Source organism: Molothrus ater, chromosome 11, assembly GCF_012460135.2.
Source record: "Molothrus ater isolate BHLD 08-10-18 breed brown headed cowbird chromosome 11, BPBGC_Mater_1.1, whole genome shotgun sequence".
NCBI classification, from domain to species: Eukaryota; Metazoa; Chordata; class Aves; order Passeriformes; family Icteridae; genus Molothrus; species Molothrus ater.
This window is the reverse complement of record NC_050488.2, coordinates 12,029,244-12,039,930: the sequence shown is the minus strand read 5'-3', so window position 1 is coordinate 12,039,930 and position 10,687 is coordinate 12,029,244. Positions and strand designations below refer to the sequence as shown.

General features: G+C 46.9%; 1 protein-coding gene across 3 annotated transcripts in view; it reads right to left on the bottom strand.

Annotated features, from left to right (window-relative positions):
* Positions 1-507: 507 nt before the first annotated feature.
* Positions 508-10,687, bottom strand: part of SETD5 (SET domain containing 5) — a 65,390-nt gene continuing 55,210 nt past the window's right edge. For all 3 annotated transcript variants that reach the window (XM_036391035.2, XM_036391033.2, XM_036391034.2), the window contains 4 exons: positions 9,262-9,548; positions 6,474-6,607; positions 2,972-3,045; positions 508-2,795 (listed from right to left, as the gene is read on the bottom strand). In XM_036391035.2, the coding sequence (XP_036246928.1) occupies positions 2,199-2,795; positions 2,972-3,045; positions 6,474-6,607; positions 9,262-9,548 (1,092 nt within the window). In that variant the 3' untranslated portion in view covers positions 508-2,198. The remainder of the gene's footprint in view (positions 2,796-2,971; positions 3,046-6,473; positions 6,608-9,261; positions 9,549-10,687) is intronic.

Below are 10,687 nucleotides of genomic sequence, written 5' to 3'. Positions count from 1 at the left end.
GACAAAGGGACAAAAACCATGACAGATGCTGTCCCACAGTGTCAGGGGGAACGTTCTCACATGTGAGGGAAGTTGAAGACCAGAAGCCGTGGGCACCTCAAACCAGTGCTTGCAAACACACCTGGAAGGCCCCATGCCAGCCCATGTCAGGCTTCCTAAGGAAAAGGCAAGCAGTATGAAAACCCTGGAAACCAGAAAACAGGTTTTAAAGCAGGTGCAGGAGACATCCTCCAAATCCATCTCCTCCCCAAATGAGCTTGGGCAAGAAGAACAGCAGCAGCAGAGCCAAAAATCTCACAACCTCAGCCAGAAGCTCAGGGAATTTCGTAAGGAACAGCAGCTCCCAGCCTCACCTGGCAGAAGGCAGCAGGGAGGTCTGCAAGGCTGCTCCTGCAAGGATTTGCTTACCCTGCAGGAGACAGGGAAGAGAGACTTACATGCCCTCACCCTCTCACCCTATGTCCTGGGCACCAGTGCTCAAGGTGGTAAGAAATTCAGCAATACTAGTTTTCAAGTTAAGTATTTTTATTATCAAAATTATTACATCTCTTGTGAAAGTTCAAATGTTACAGCATGGTGTAAAAACTCCACTAGAGTAAGAAGCTACAGCCCCCACCTTTCCTAGAGCTTTCCAGGGTCCCTCCTTCCTGCCCCCCTGCTGCGCCCGAAGGTGCTGGAGCCTCTGGGCAGGGCCCCCCGGGCCCCCTCCCGCCGCCTGGCAGGGCAGAGCCCGTCTGCCCCGTGCTGCTCAGAGCACGAAAGGGGAGGCTGCACCTCCAGGGCTAAGCCAAGTGAAGTTTACACCTATGTTATACAGTATACAGACACCCAACTGCGGGGTGACAAGTTCCATCCCAACACGCTCACAGCCAGACAGTGTGAGAAAGCTACTCTTTGTTTCAATATTTTAAAAGTCTCCCCTAGGCTGAACAAACACCTGATTTCAATTGTGAATTAGAGAAATCTGTAACAGTCCTAAAAAAAGAGGAAGAAGACTGTGCATCTGCAAGGAGAGGGGAGACAGACTCACAGCATTATGTTATCCAAGAGAAAGGAGAAGTTCCACTGCAGCACCAGGGATGACACCTGTCATATATTAGCTAACCTACTATGGTTATAACTGAATATAAAATTAGATAAATAAAAACACGCCCGATATTACAGTAAACAAGTGAGAAAGAAGCTGGCAATCGTATGGAATTGAACACACAGCGCACTGTGTCTGGGCTGGCTCTCCTGCCACGCTCGGTGGGTGACAGTGGCTGGGAAAGACCCCACATGGCACTGCCTGGAGAGCCTCTGGCTCAGCACAGACCAGGGTGCCCACCCTCCACCCCACCACTGCCCCTTGCAACCTCCCGTGTGCCGCAGCATCATTTGACTGCTCAGGCCCCCGGCCATCCCCTGTGCGTTGCGCACCAGCAGCCAGAGAGCCCCGGCGCGGCAGCACGTGGCAGCACGGCCCCAGCCGTGCTCCTGTTCACAGATTCCTTAAGCGACCTCAAAAACACTCGTTCACCACAGACCTGCAATGAAGCAGTACAGGACAGCGCACCCCGGATCCTCTGCAGCCACAGGCACACGCTCCAACCCCTCCCGTGCTGTTTGCATTTGTGGAGACTCTCCCGTCCTGGAAAAGCTCCGACGGCGGCAGTGGCGACCCAAGCCCAAAGGCAGCCGTGTGCGCTCGTCTGCTTGTGACTGGAATGATCGTAACGGATTAAAGCCCTCCCCAGAACGCACTGAGAACCTGACCTATAAAGAGATGGGAGTTAACTTCCCCCAACGTTTCCTTTAAACTGCTTTTGAATTCAGAACTGTGTCCGTGCTGCATGTGTGACTGTGGCCATGGGCACGGACCAGAGACAGAGGCTGTGCCACAGTCATTGCACTTGAACCATTTTCTTTTTTTTTCTTTTTTTTTTCTTTTTTTCTGTTTGTTTCTTTTTGTTTTTGCAATGTACCCACATGTCAGGGAACTGCTTTGCTACAGTCTCTGCCTCAGAGAAATCTGTGTTCTCCTACCAGGCCAGAGGCCAATACTGCTCACAAATCTCACCCGTGCATTTTCGACCTCAGCCTCCAACCCCTGGCACCCCAGCATCAGGTGCAAGCTTTCAACACCAGCCCAGGAGCCACTTCCAGGGGTGACTGGAAGGAGCTATGGGCAGTTTTGTCCTCCCGAAGTCCAGGCAGCCCTAGGAAAGTCCTGTTTGAGTCTTTACTCCAGAGCCTTGAAGCTGCTGCAGTCTGTACTGATGGACACTGCCTCCCCCGCGGTGCGGATAGTGTTGTGCATTGGAAATCACTGCGCCCCGGGAGCCCTGGTAGAGCACAGACTGCCCCGAGCTCGGCAGGCTGATAGTCCGCAAGTCTGACTGTAGTGAGCGAGCGCTTTGGGGAGCGGAGGAAGAGCCCGACACGCCTGTGCAGGGCTGGGAGCCCGACTCCGAGGAGAGAGAGTCCACAGCTGGCTGCTGTGCCGGGCTGGCAGCCGCAGGGCAGCTCTTCCTCAGGAGGCTGCTGCTGACGCTGCCAGAGTGCTGCTGGCTGCTGAAATACCCCGAATTCCCTGCAAACAGGGCAGAGGAGTCTGTGGAGACCGAGTGGGCAGGGCTGGAATATGAGGTGGAGGAGAGGGATGTTTCCGAGGAACCGTGGGACAGGCTGTGTCCTGTCCTCTGTGCTGCTGCTCGGTAGCTGTATCCAGGAGATGCGAGGTGCCCTCTGTACGGGGAGGAGTTCTGCTGGAGCAGGGTCTGTGATTCTGCCTGGGGACTGTCAGACTGCAGCAGCTGAACAAGGCATGTGGGAAAAAAGGAAAATGCACGTCAGGCTGACTTCCCCGTTTCCTACCTGCTTCATCCTAAGGTGCTTAGTACAGCACTGTGAAGAATGGCAGCTAAGCACTGTTTCCCTCCTTATAAAAGCTTTATTTCAGAATGGACAGATAAGATATGAAAGCATTTACCTGGTAGCTGTATCGAGAAGGACTGTAAACTGCTGGTCCTTTGTGGGCTTCTGGAGTGTCTCCTTCTGCTGCATCTGCAATGTACAGGCAAGATGTTAAAGCTCACCCGACCGACTGAGGCCACAGCAGCTCCTTCTCACATGCCACTGCACAGTCCAGCCCTTGTGTTCCAGTCTCCCCAGCCACCACCATTTCAGAAACTGAAGAAACCCAGCAAAAGACAATTGGGAAACCTTAACATGTGTGAACAGCCACATGTGTAAGAGTGGCCGCTCCCCTCACACCAGTGTGCTCTGGTTTATCACAAAGCCGAGCTGCCTTGGACCAGCCTGTCTGAATGACCACACCTGGAGATAATGCACAGACACAGGCAGGGCTTCCCCAGCTCTTTAGTGTATGAGAGGCAGAAGATGGTTTCTAGGGACTCGGTAATTTCTCACTCAGTCTTGGTTACAGGAATCCACACTGGATACAGCAACATCTCAGGAGACAAAACTGCCCTGCATAGAGGGCTGTCAGCAGGATCCTGTGGTGGGTTTTCCTCAAAGGCAGATCCAAATGCTTCCAAAGACAGACATCCCATGCTGCCATTTTGGGGACTACGGTTTACAAGCCAACTGAGCTGCTACAAACAGAGATACTCCTGGAACTCAGAAATGCCTATTTTTCTAACAAGCCAAGATGATGGAAATGCTTTGAGGTTTGAAGGGCGCCGGCAGCATACAACACACTCTGATCCACCTCAGATATGTGAGAGACCAAGAGGAATAAAATGCTTCCTGACAGAGTAAGGCTTTCCTGCACTTCAAGGGTGGGTGAGCTTCTTGTCCTACCGTATCACTGAACTTGACCTGGGGTAGGCAAGAGGCACTTACTGCAGTGACACAGCCACTGTGTGCCAACTGTGTGCTTCAGCTGCTACCCCTGTAACCATGGCTGGTGATCCTGCTTTCTGCAGGAGGGGTGAAGCTGCTGAGACCAGATGATTTCACATCAGAATTCTCTGCAGACTAATGAGACAGAACTGTTTATCTGCAGCATCTCAGGAATTCTCAGCAGCCGTGTTTGAAATGCCTTGGTGGAACAGTGTTGGGATTAGTATCAAATTTATATGACAGATGTGTCTCAGTCATGAAACAGGACACACTGCCTCAGTCTGCTCTGTACTTCTGCCAGACAAGTCTGGCTTTGCCCCAGCTGCACTGACACAAGCATCAGCGCCAGTAGGCCCCGTGGTTCTGCTGCCATTGTCCTCTCTGTGCTATACCACTTAGCTAACACGGATCTGGATGGAGCCCTTGCCTGTTCTTGAGGCTCAGAAATTCCCTCAGGGCACAGGCCTGCACAGAGACTGGGGTGTGAAGCTTCCAGCATGTGTCCTGTGCCACCTTCCATTTCTGAAATGTCATTGATGCAGCAAGGGGCTGTTTGGTGACATTCCAAGTGATGCCTTAAGTTTTAGCTTTTATATTTTTCAGATTCTGTGCTGCTTTAGTGTGTAGCTGTAAGCTTCATATTACGTGTTAGCAAGTTCTCTTCACAGGGTAGGTAGACAAAACAATCCTTTTCCAGCTTGTCCAAGGACAACTGTTACAAGCTCCAGGCCCAAAAAGTATAAACAACAGTGAATTGAAAAGAGAAAAACAAGGAGGATGGAACTTCATAAGCTAAAGCTATAATTGCACAATTAACTCCAATATGCAAATGGACCAAAATTTATAAAAGTGTGAGACCTTGTGACTGGTCATCCATTTTTGGTTCATCTTGGGTGTGGCCTGGCCAGGCTCTTGTGCTGCCCAAGGTGTATCCACCATTAAGGACTTTTAATAAATCCCTACTTTATTCTTTAACTCTGTCTAGCCTCTGTTCTAGGTCAGCTTTCTCAAGGCATTACAAGTACTGCAGAATGGCAAAATTCAGAAGTTTAGGGTATGTTTTGTTAAAAAGTCATGCACAGAAGAGCTGCTCAATTCAGACATTGTTGTGATTAACAGAACTCAAGTATGAGAATCACAAGAAATCTAAAGATTTCTGGAAGAAACTGTTTTCTTAAAAGGCTGGGCACACCAGTAGGGCTAGGCAATTTACTGGCATTGCCTGTTTCCAGAAAGAAACCTTGACAAGTTAAAGCCTACTGAAAGACTAAATTACAAATGGTAAATAAACTATGACCTTTCTGAATTTGCTTTATGTAAACTCAAAAGCTAGAGCCAACATCATCCTCCCCTACTCTCAATACCTGCACAAGGGAAGGACATGAATAACTGCTTTTCTTGGCTGTACTAGCCTGTGTCAACCTAAAGCATATATGAAGTGACAGGTTTTGCTGAGAGCAGATGCAGTTCTCAGAAGCGTGCAGTGCACACAAATTACACAAATTCCATTTCATTGCTACATGCTTCATCAGCAAACCCTCCAACTTTGGGATTTTTTAGTTCCTGTTAATATTATGTTACAGCAGCAGCAAGTGAAAATGTGCCTCTTCATAACTCCTCCAGGTGCTACCAGGAACAGCAGGGACTCAGCCACCCATTTGTTTCACTAAGAAGCAGAGCAGCAACTGGGGGAGGGGAGGTGGCTCAAAGAATCTAAACAAGAATCTAAACAAGCTGCTGAAGAAATTGCCAGAGCAAGCAATAAAAGAAAAAAAGTACTTTGCTGTGCTAGGATGAAGGAAACAAGATGACTTTTGTCAGCTGCAGCATTAGGTTTTCACAACTCAGAATGGGATGGGGTTTATGTAACAAGAAAGAATTTATCACTGCAGATAAAAGTTTAACTCCATCCTAAGTCTTAGGGTGACACTGAAGAGCCAGAGCTGTACAAGTTACATTGGGCAAAGACCTGTTCCAAGAGCCTGGACTTTGCCTACCCCTCCAAAAAATAACCAGGAAAACCACTTCCACTGGTATGGGAAAGACAGGGAAAAGACTCCCAATGGGGTCCCATGAAAATGTGACATACTTGATAGGGAAGAGGACTTCCTCTCAAGACTAGATGAAGAAAAAGCACTGAAAGAATGAGCTTAGGTGTACAAAACCAGGAGAAGTCCAAACGAGAAGCCAATTTTCAAAGCTGGTCTCAAACACATCTTACTACAGCCTGATTTGGAAAGAAGGAAATACATACTTGCCCTAAACTGCTCAGAAACAAGGTAATACACTTGTCTGAATGTTCACCCAATGTCCATTAAATGACAGCTCTTTCAGAGCATAGGAGGTGCACCCATCTGTCCAAGGACAAAGAAGCTGTCCCTGTCAGAGTCAAGGTGCAGGGAGTCTTGGATTCAATCCCTAGGAAAAAATCTAGAAGTCTTCCAGGTCCAACAGGAGAGGGATACAGGCTCAAGCAATATCTGAATAACAGTAAAGTTTGGTTTGCAGAAGACAATGATAATGTCAAAGATGAAGGTACAACTAACCAACTTCACAGACAAGCTGGCAAAGTTATCCAAGCACATCATGTCCCACCAAGCAAACATGCCCAAGTTTCACCATCCTACCTGCATCTCTCTCAGGAGCACCGTCCTGGGTAGGGGAGGATTCGTGTCTCTGGGCCACCTTGGCCCCGCTCCGCAGCACCTTCTCCAGCATCCCCCGGCCCTCCCGCAGCCGCTCCACCGACGTCGGCACCATCCTGCAACAAAACCCAGCTGAGGAGGGAGCAACATCCCCAATGCACAGGGGATCAGAGACCACCAGCTCTTTAGATGCATGAGGAACAAACTTCTGAACTGCTTGTGCCATGTAAAAAACCTCCAGTGGGGTTTCAGACTGCTGGTCCCTGCTATCATGATGCCACTGCCCTCAGAACACCAAGTCTTTAATCAAAAACATGGTATGAGCATCCAGTTCAGTAAATCACCCGGTTACAGAAAAATTTGAGTTTCAAACCTTTTTTTGAAAATCCTGGTATTGGCTTAAGATTAACTGCAGCTATTTTGCATAATTACATTCATTCAAACTAAGCAGAGGCAAACTCAATACCTTTATGATAATACAGTGCCAAGACAATATAGTTGGATACTGCAATATTCCGGAGCAGAGCTAGCTGGGCCATTGTGCCCACTAATGCCACTTTGTCCTGTTAATTTTGTAGTGTGAAAACGCTCCACTCAAGATTAATGCTAGATATTGTTCCATTTTATAAGTGTCTTGTCTAAGGGTGACAAAGAGGTGAAGTGGCTTTCCTAAAGCCAAACTGTTGAAGAAAAACAAGAGCTACAGACAAACCTCAGGCCCCTGGGTCAACATTCCATCTACCATGCACAGAACCATCCAAATCTCTTTGGAAATATGTCTTTTAACCTAGAGACAGCATCACCATGACTAGGGATTTACAATGCCTTTACTCTAGACACTGGTGAATTTGTGCCTTACACATGCCTGAATTTAAATATTTAGGTTATGGTAAATGCATTGCATATGATGGAAGCATGCATATTAACTGGATATTGACTGATTTCTGTATTTAATTTTTGTTAATATATTGAATACTGTGTTTTCCATTAGGGTTTTTTATTATTTTGTTTGCTTGGAGACTTGTTTTCTACAAGGCTGGCTTTACTGGGCAGCAGCACATCTGTTTACATTGTGATGGCTTTATCCTGGCAACTGAAATAGAAAAACCATTGTGGTTTTCTTTTTTTTTTTTAATGAAAGCTATTCTCAATTATTGCAGAATTCAGCAAAAATCTGGAAGATTCTACACATTAAGGCATGGAATTTTAGTTCTCGCCAATTTCTTCTGTTCCTAATATTGTGAATGTCTGGAAATGTATCTGATGTATAAGCACGCGGAGTAAAGACAAAACTGGGTCACTTTACCTCAGTAACAGGTTCTAATAGATTTTTAAAAGTAGAAAGTGAGTGTACGTTTGTCAGCCATGCCCATTAAAACAGAGAAACCCAAGGATTTAAAAGGCATCAAATCTGCTTAATCCCACTTCAAAACATATCAGCATGGTTTCAACTTTATATCCAGTGTGCCATAACAATAGGATCTTTATACCCACACAATACTTACTCCTGAAACCATGTGGGAAACTGAAGCCAGAGCAGGACCTGCTGAGGGAGCAGCAGATGAAGCTCAGAGAACACAAAAGATGGTACTAAAGCAAGGATGCCACACTGACACCTCACCCTGAACTAGTTTTAGTTCATTCAGCTGGTTGGCTTTTTTCCTGCTCTTTTACAGGCAGAAGGAAGTAGCACAGGAGGAGAACAACATGGGCTATTACCACTTTTATAGAATATTTGAAAATAAAATAATGATGATAAACTAATCATTAGCAGACTGCCTCAGCTGTGGCCAGTCCCAATATCTGGCAGAAGGTCCTCTGGTAGACAAAAAACTGTCAGAGAGGTAAAAGACAAATTGTTTCCATTAAACTCTGTTTGAAAAGTGATGGAAAAAGGAAGGAAACAGATCTATTACTCCTCCAAATTCACCCAAGTGCTTTCAACACAAACTTCATACTTCTCATTGCCCTCAGCACTGCTTTGAATTTCTCCTCATGCCAACCCCCTGCCATTACCCGAGCAGTGACCCAACCATGTATGTGGAGATCAGCATCAGAAAAGGGGGTGTGTGTCTGTGTGTGCCTTTCTGCTGATGGTGTGCACAAACCAGGGCAGCAGAGCCAGTGCCCTACACAGATCCAGTCAGCAGAACCTCCCAGCCATCACTGGCACCATAATGCCACACTTGGCAATTCAGTGCACCACTTCATGTTTTGGACCAGGTTCGAAATTTTTGAAGACCTTCCCTTTATCAAACCTTCTCAGGGTAACCATGATAAAGGTGGTTTGTCCATGCCTTAGGCATGCCAGAGTCTGGTAAATTAGCAAAGCTGGAGCTGTTGCACAGTCCCTGCTTCTCAAGTGCAAAGCTACAGAGGTCTGCGAGCTTTCCTTCAGAACAGAAGCGGACTTAGTATCACTCATGTCCAAGAAGAGTGAAGGCTCAGCCAAAAAAGACCTGCATTAGACTTTCATTGCCTGGCCAAGACTTTACAACCCAAGACCTCAAAATGGAACTTGTGGAAGAGCACCAGCTGCTTAAGTTTGTACCTTTCAATACAGATTTTTGATATCTAAACCAAGAACTAAAAGACAGGCTGAGAAGAGTGCTGGTATCCTTCACAGTTGTTTAGCAATTATGAAAGAGAACAATACCAAGAGACCCAAATGAATCCATCTCACTGCACATATTGTTATGGAAATGCCCCCTGGGGAGTTTGGTCCTCCCCTTGGGGGAATCTCAGGCTTGCTTGGAAGGATAACACTCACCACCTACTGCTGATGCTCTCCTGGGATTTACTGAGCGATGATGAGGAACTACAGCCCCTTGAGTCTGGTGGGCTGACGTCCTCTACGTGAGGCAGGGAGGGATGAGAAGGGGAGAAGCCACTTTGTGGGGAGGACGGAGTTCGTGCTGTGGAGCCCGAGGGGCCGTTCCCGTCCGTGTCGGCCCCGGAGCCGCCGCTGCCCTGCCGGGTGGGGGTCCCCGCGCCGCGCCCGCCGTCGCCGCCCTCCTTGGCCTCCTGCTTCCGCTTGCGGTACTCGAGCAGCGACACCTGGGGAGGAAATACAGCCATGGGCCAGGGAACACAGAGCACCAGGACACGGGCAGGAGCAGGCCCACACACCGTCCAAAAACATCTTCTGGGTCTGCAGGTAAAACTCGAAAAGCATATTGGGATTATCAACTCTTGGTGGATCTGCAAATGCTCCAGAAAAGAGCTAAGTGGTGCAAATTCAGACTGCCATGATCACCCTCCTTTTACTTTTTATGACCAATACAGTAGTAGAAACATCCAGCTTGTTTGCTTCTCTAACCACCTGGATTTTCACATTACTTCGGGAGATGGATATTCAAAAAACAAGCTGCTATAACCTCCCTCCTCTCAAAACCCTCCATACAGACTGTAACTTTTTTCAATATCTGTACATCACCAAAACAGGTAATGACTCTTTTTCACAAAACTGGTATCTTCAGTGCCCAGTTCATCTGCACTAGTTCAGCCACATTAACACTAAAAGCTTGGTGAAGCCTTGCGCCGAATTTTAACTTGCTTAGAGCAGGTTCCTGCTATGGAGGCATTGCAAACTTCAGCCCTACCACCAAAACAAACTGCTTGTAGCCAAGGTAGAATGTGTTTTGGGCAAAGCAGTCTCAGATTTATCAAAGACACCAACCAAAGATAAAAGCAGCCTCGGAACACAAGGTCAGCAGAACCAAAAAGAAACAAATATTTCCAGCTGAGCACTTACCTTTCAGCCTGCCTTCTCTCAAAGTTATTATAAGGAAAGGAGCCATAAAGGACACACAGAAGGCAGCTCTGCTGAAGAATTTATCAGCTATGACTCAATGCCCATACAGAAGGCTTTATGATGCTAAAATATTGAACAAGTTATTTCCAAAAGTAACTCAACATATGAAGGTTTTAAGTTAAATGTAATTTTAAAAGAAAAAACAAAGAAAAAAAATCAAGAGACTCCAGAAATGGAAAAGAAATAAGATATTCCATCCAGCTGGGCCCTTTTACAAGTTATCTCAGTTACCACACTTGCCATAAAAAAAAATTCCAAGCACAGGAAAAGGCACTGATAATTTGTCCCATGAGTACCCAATTTTATCACAGCACTACCTTGACTTAACATTTTACCTCAGTTTTAGTCCCATGAGGGTAACTGGCCTGCTGTAAGAAACCAG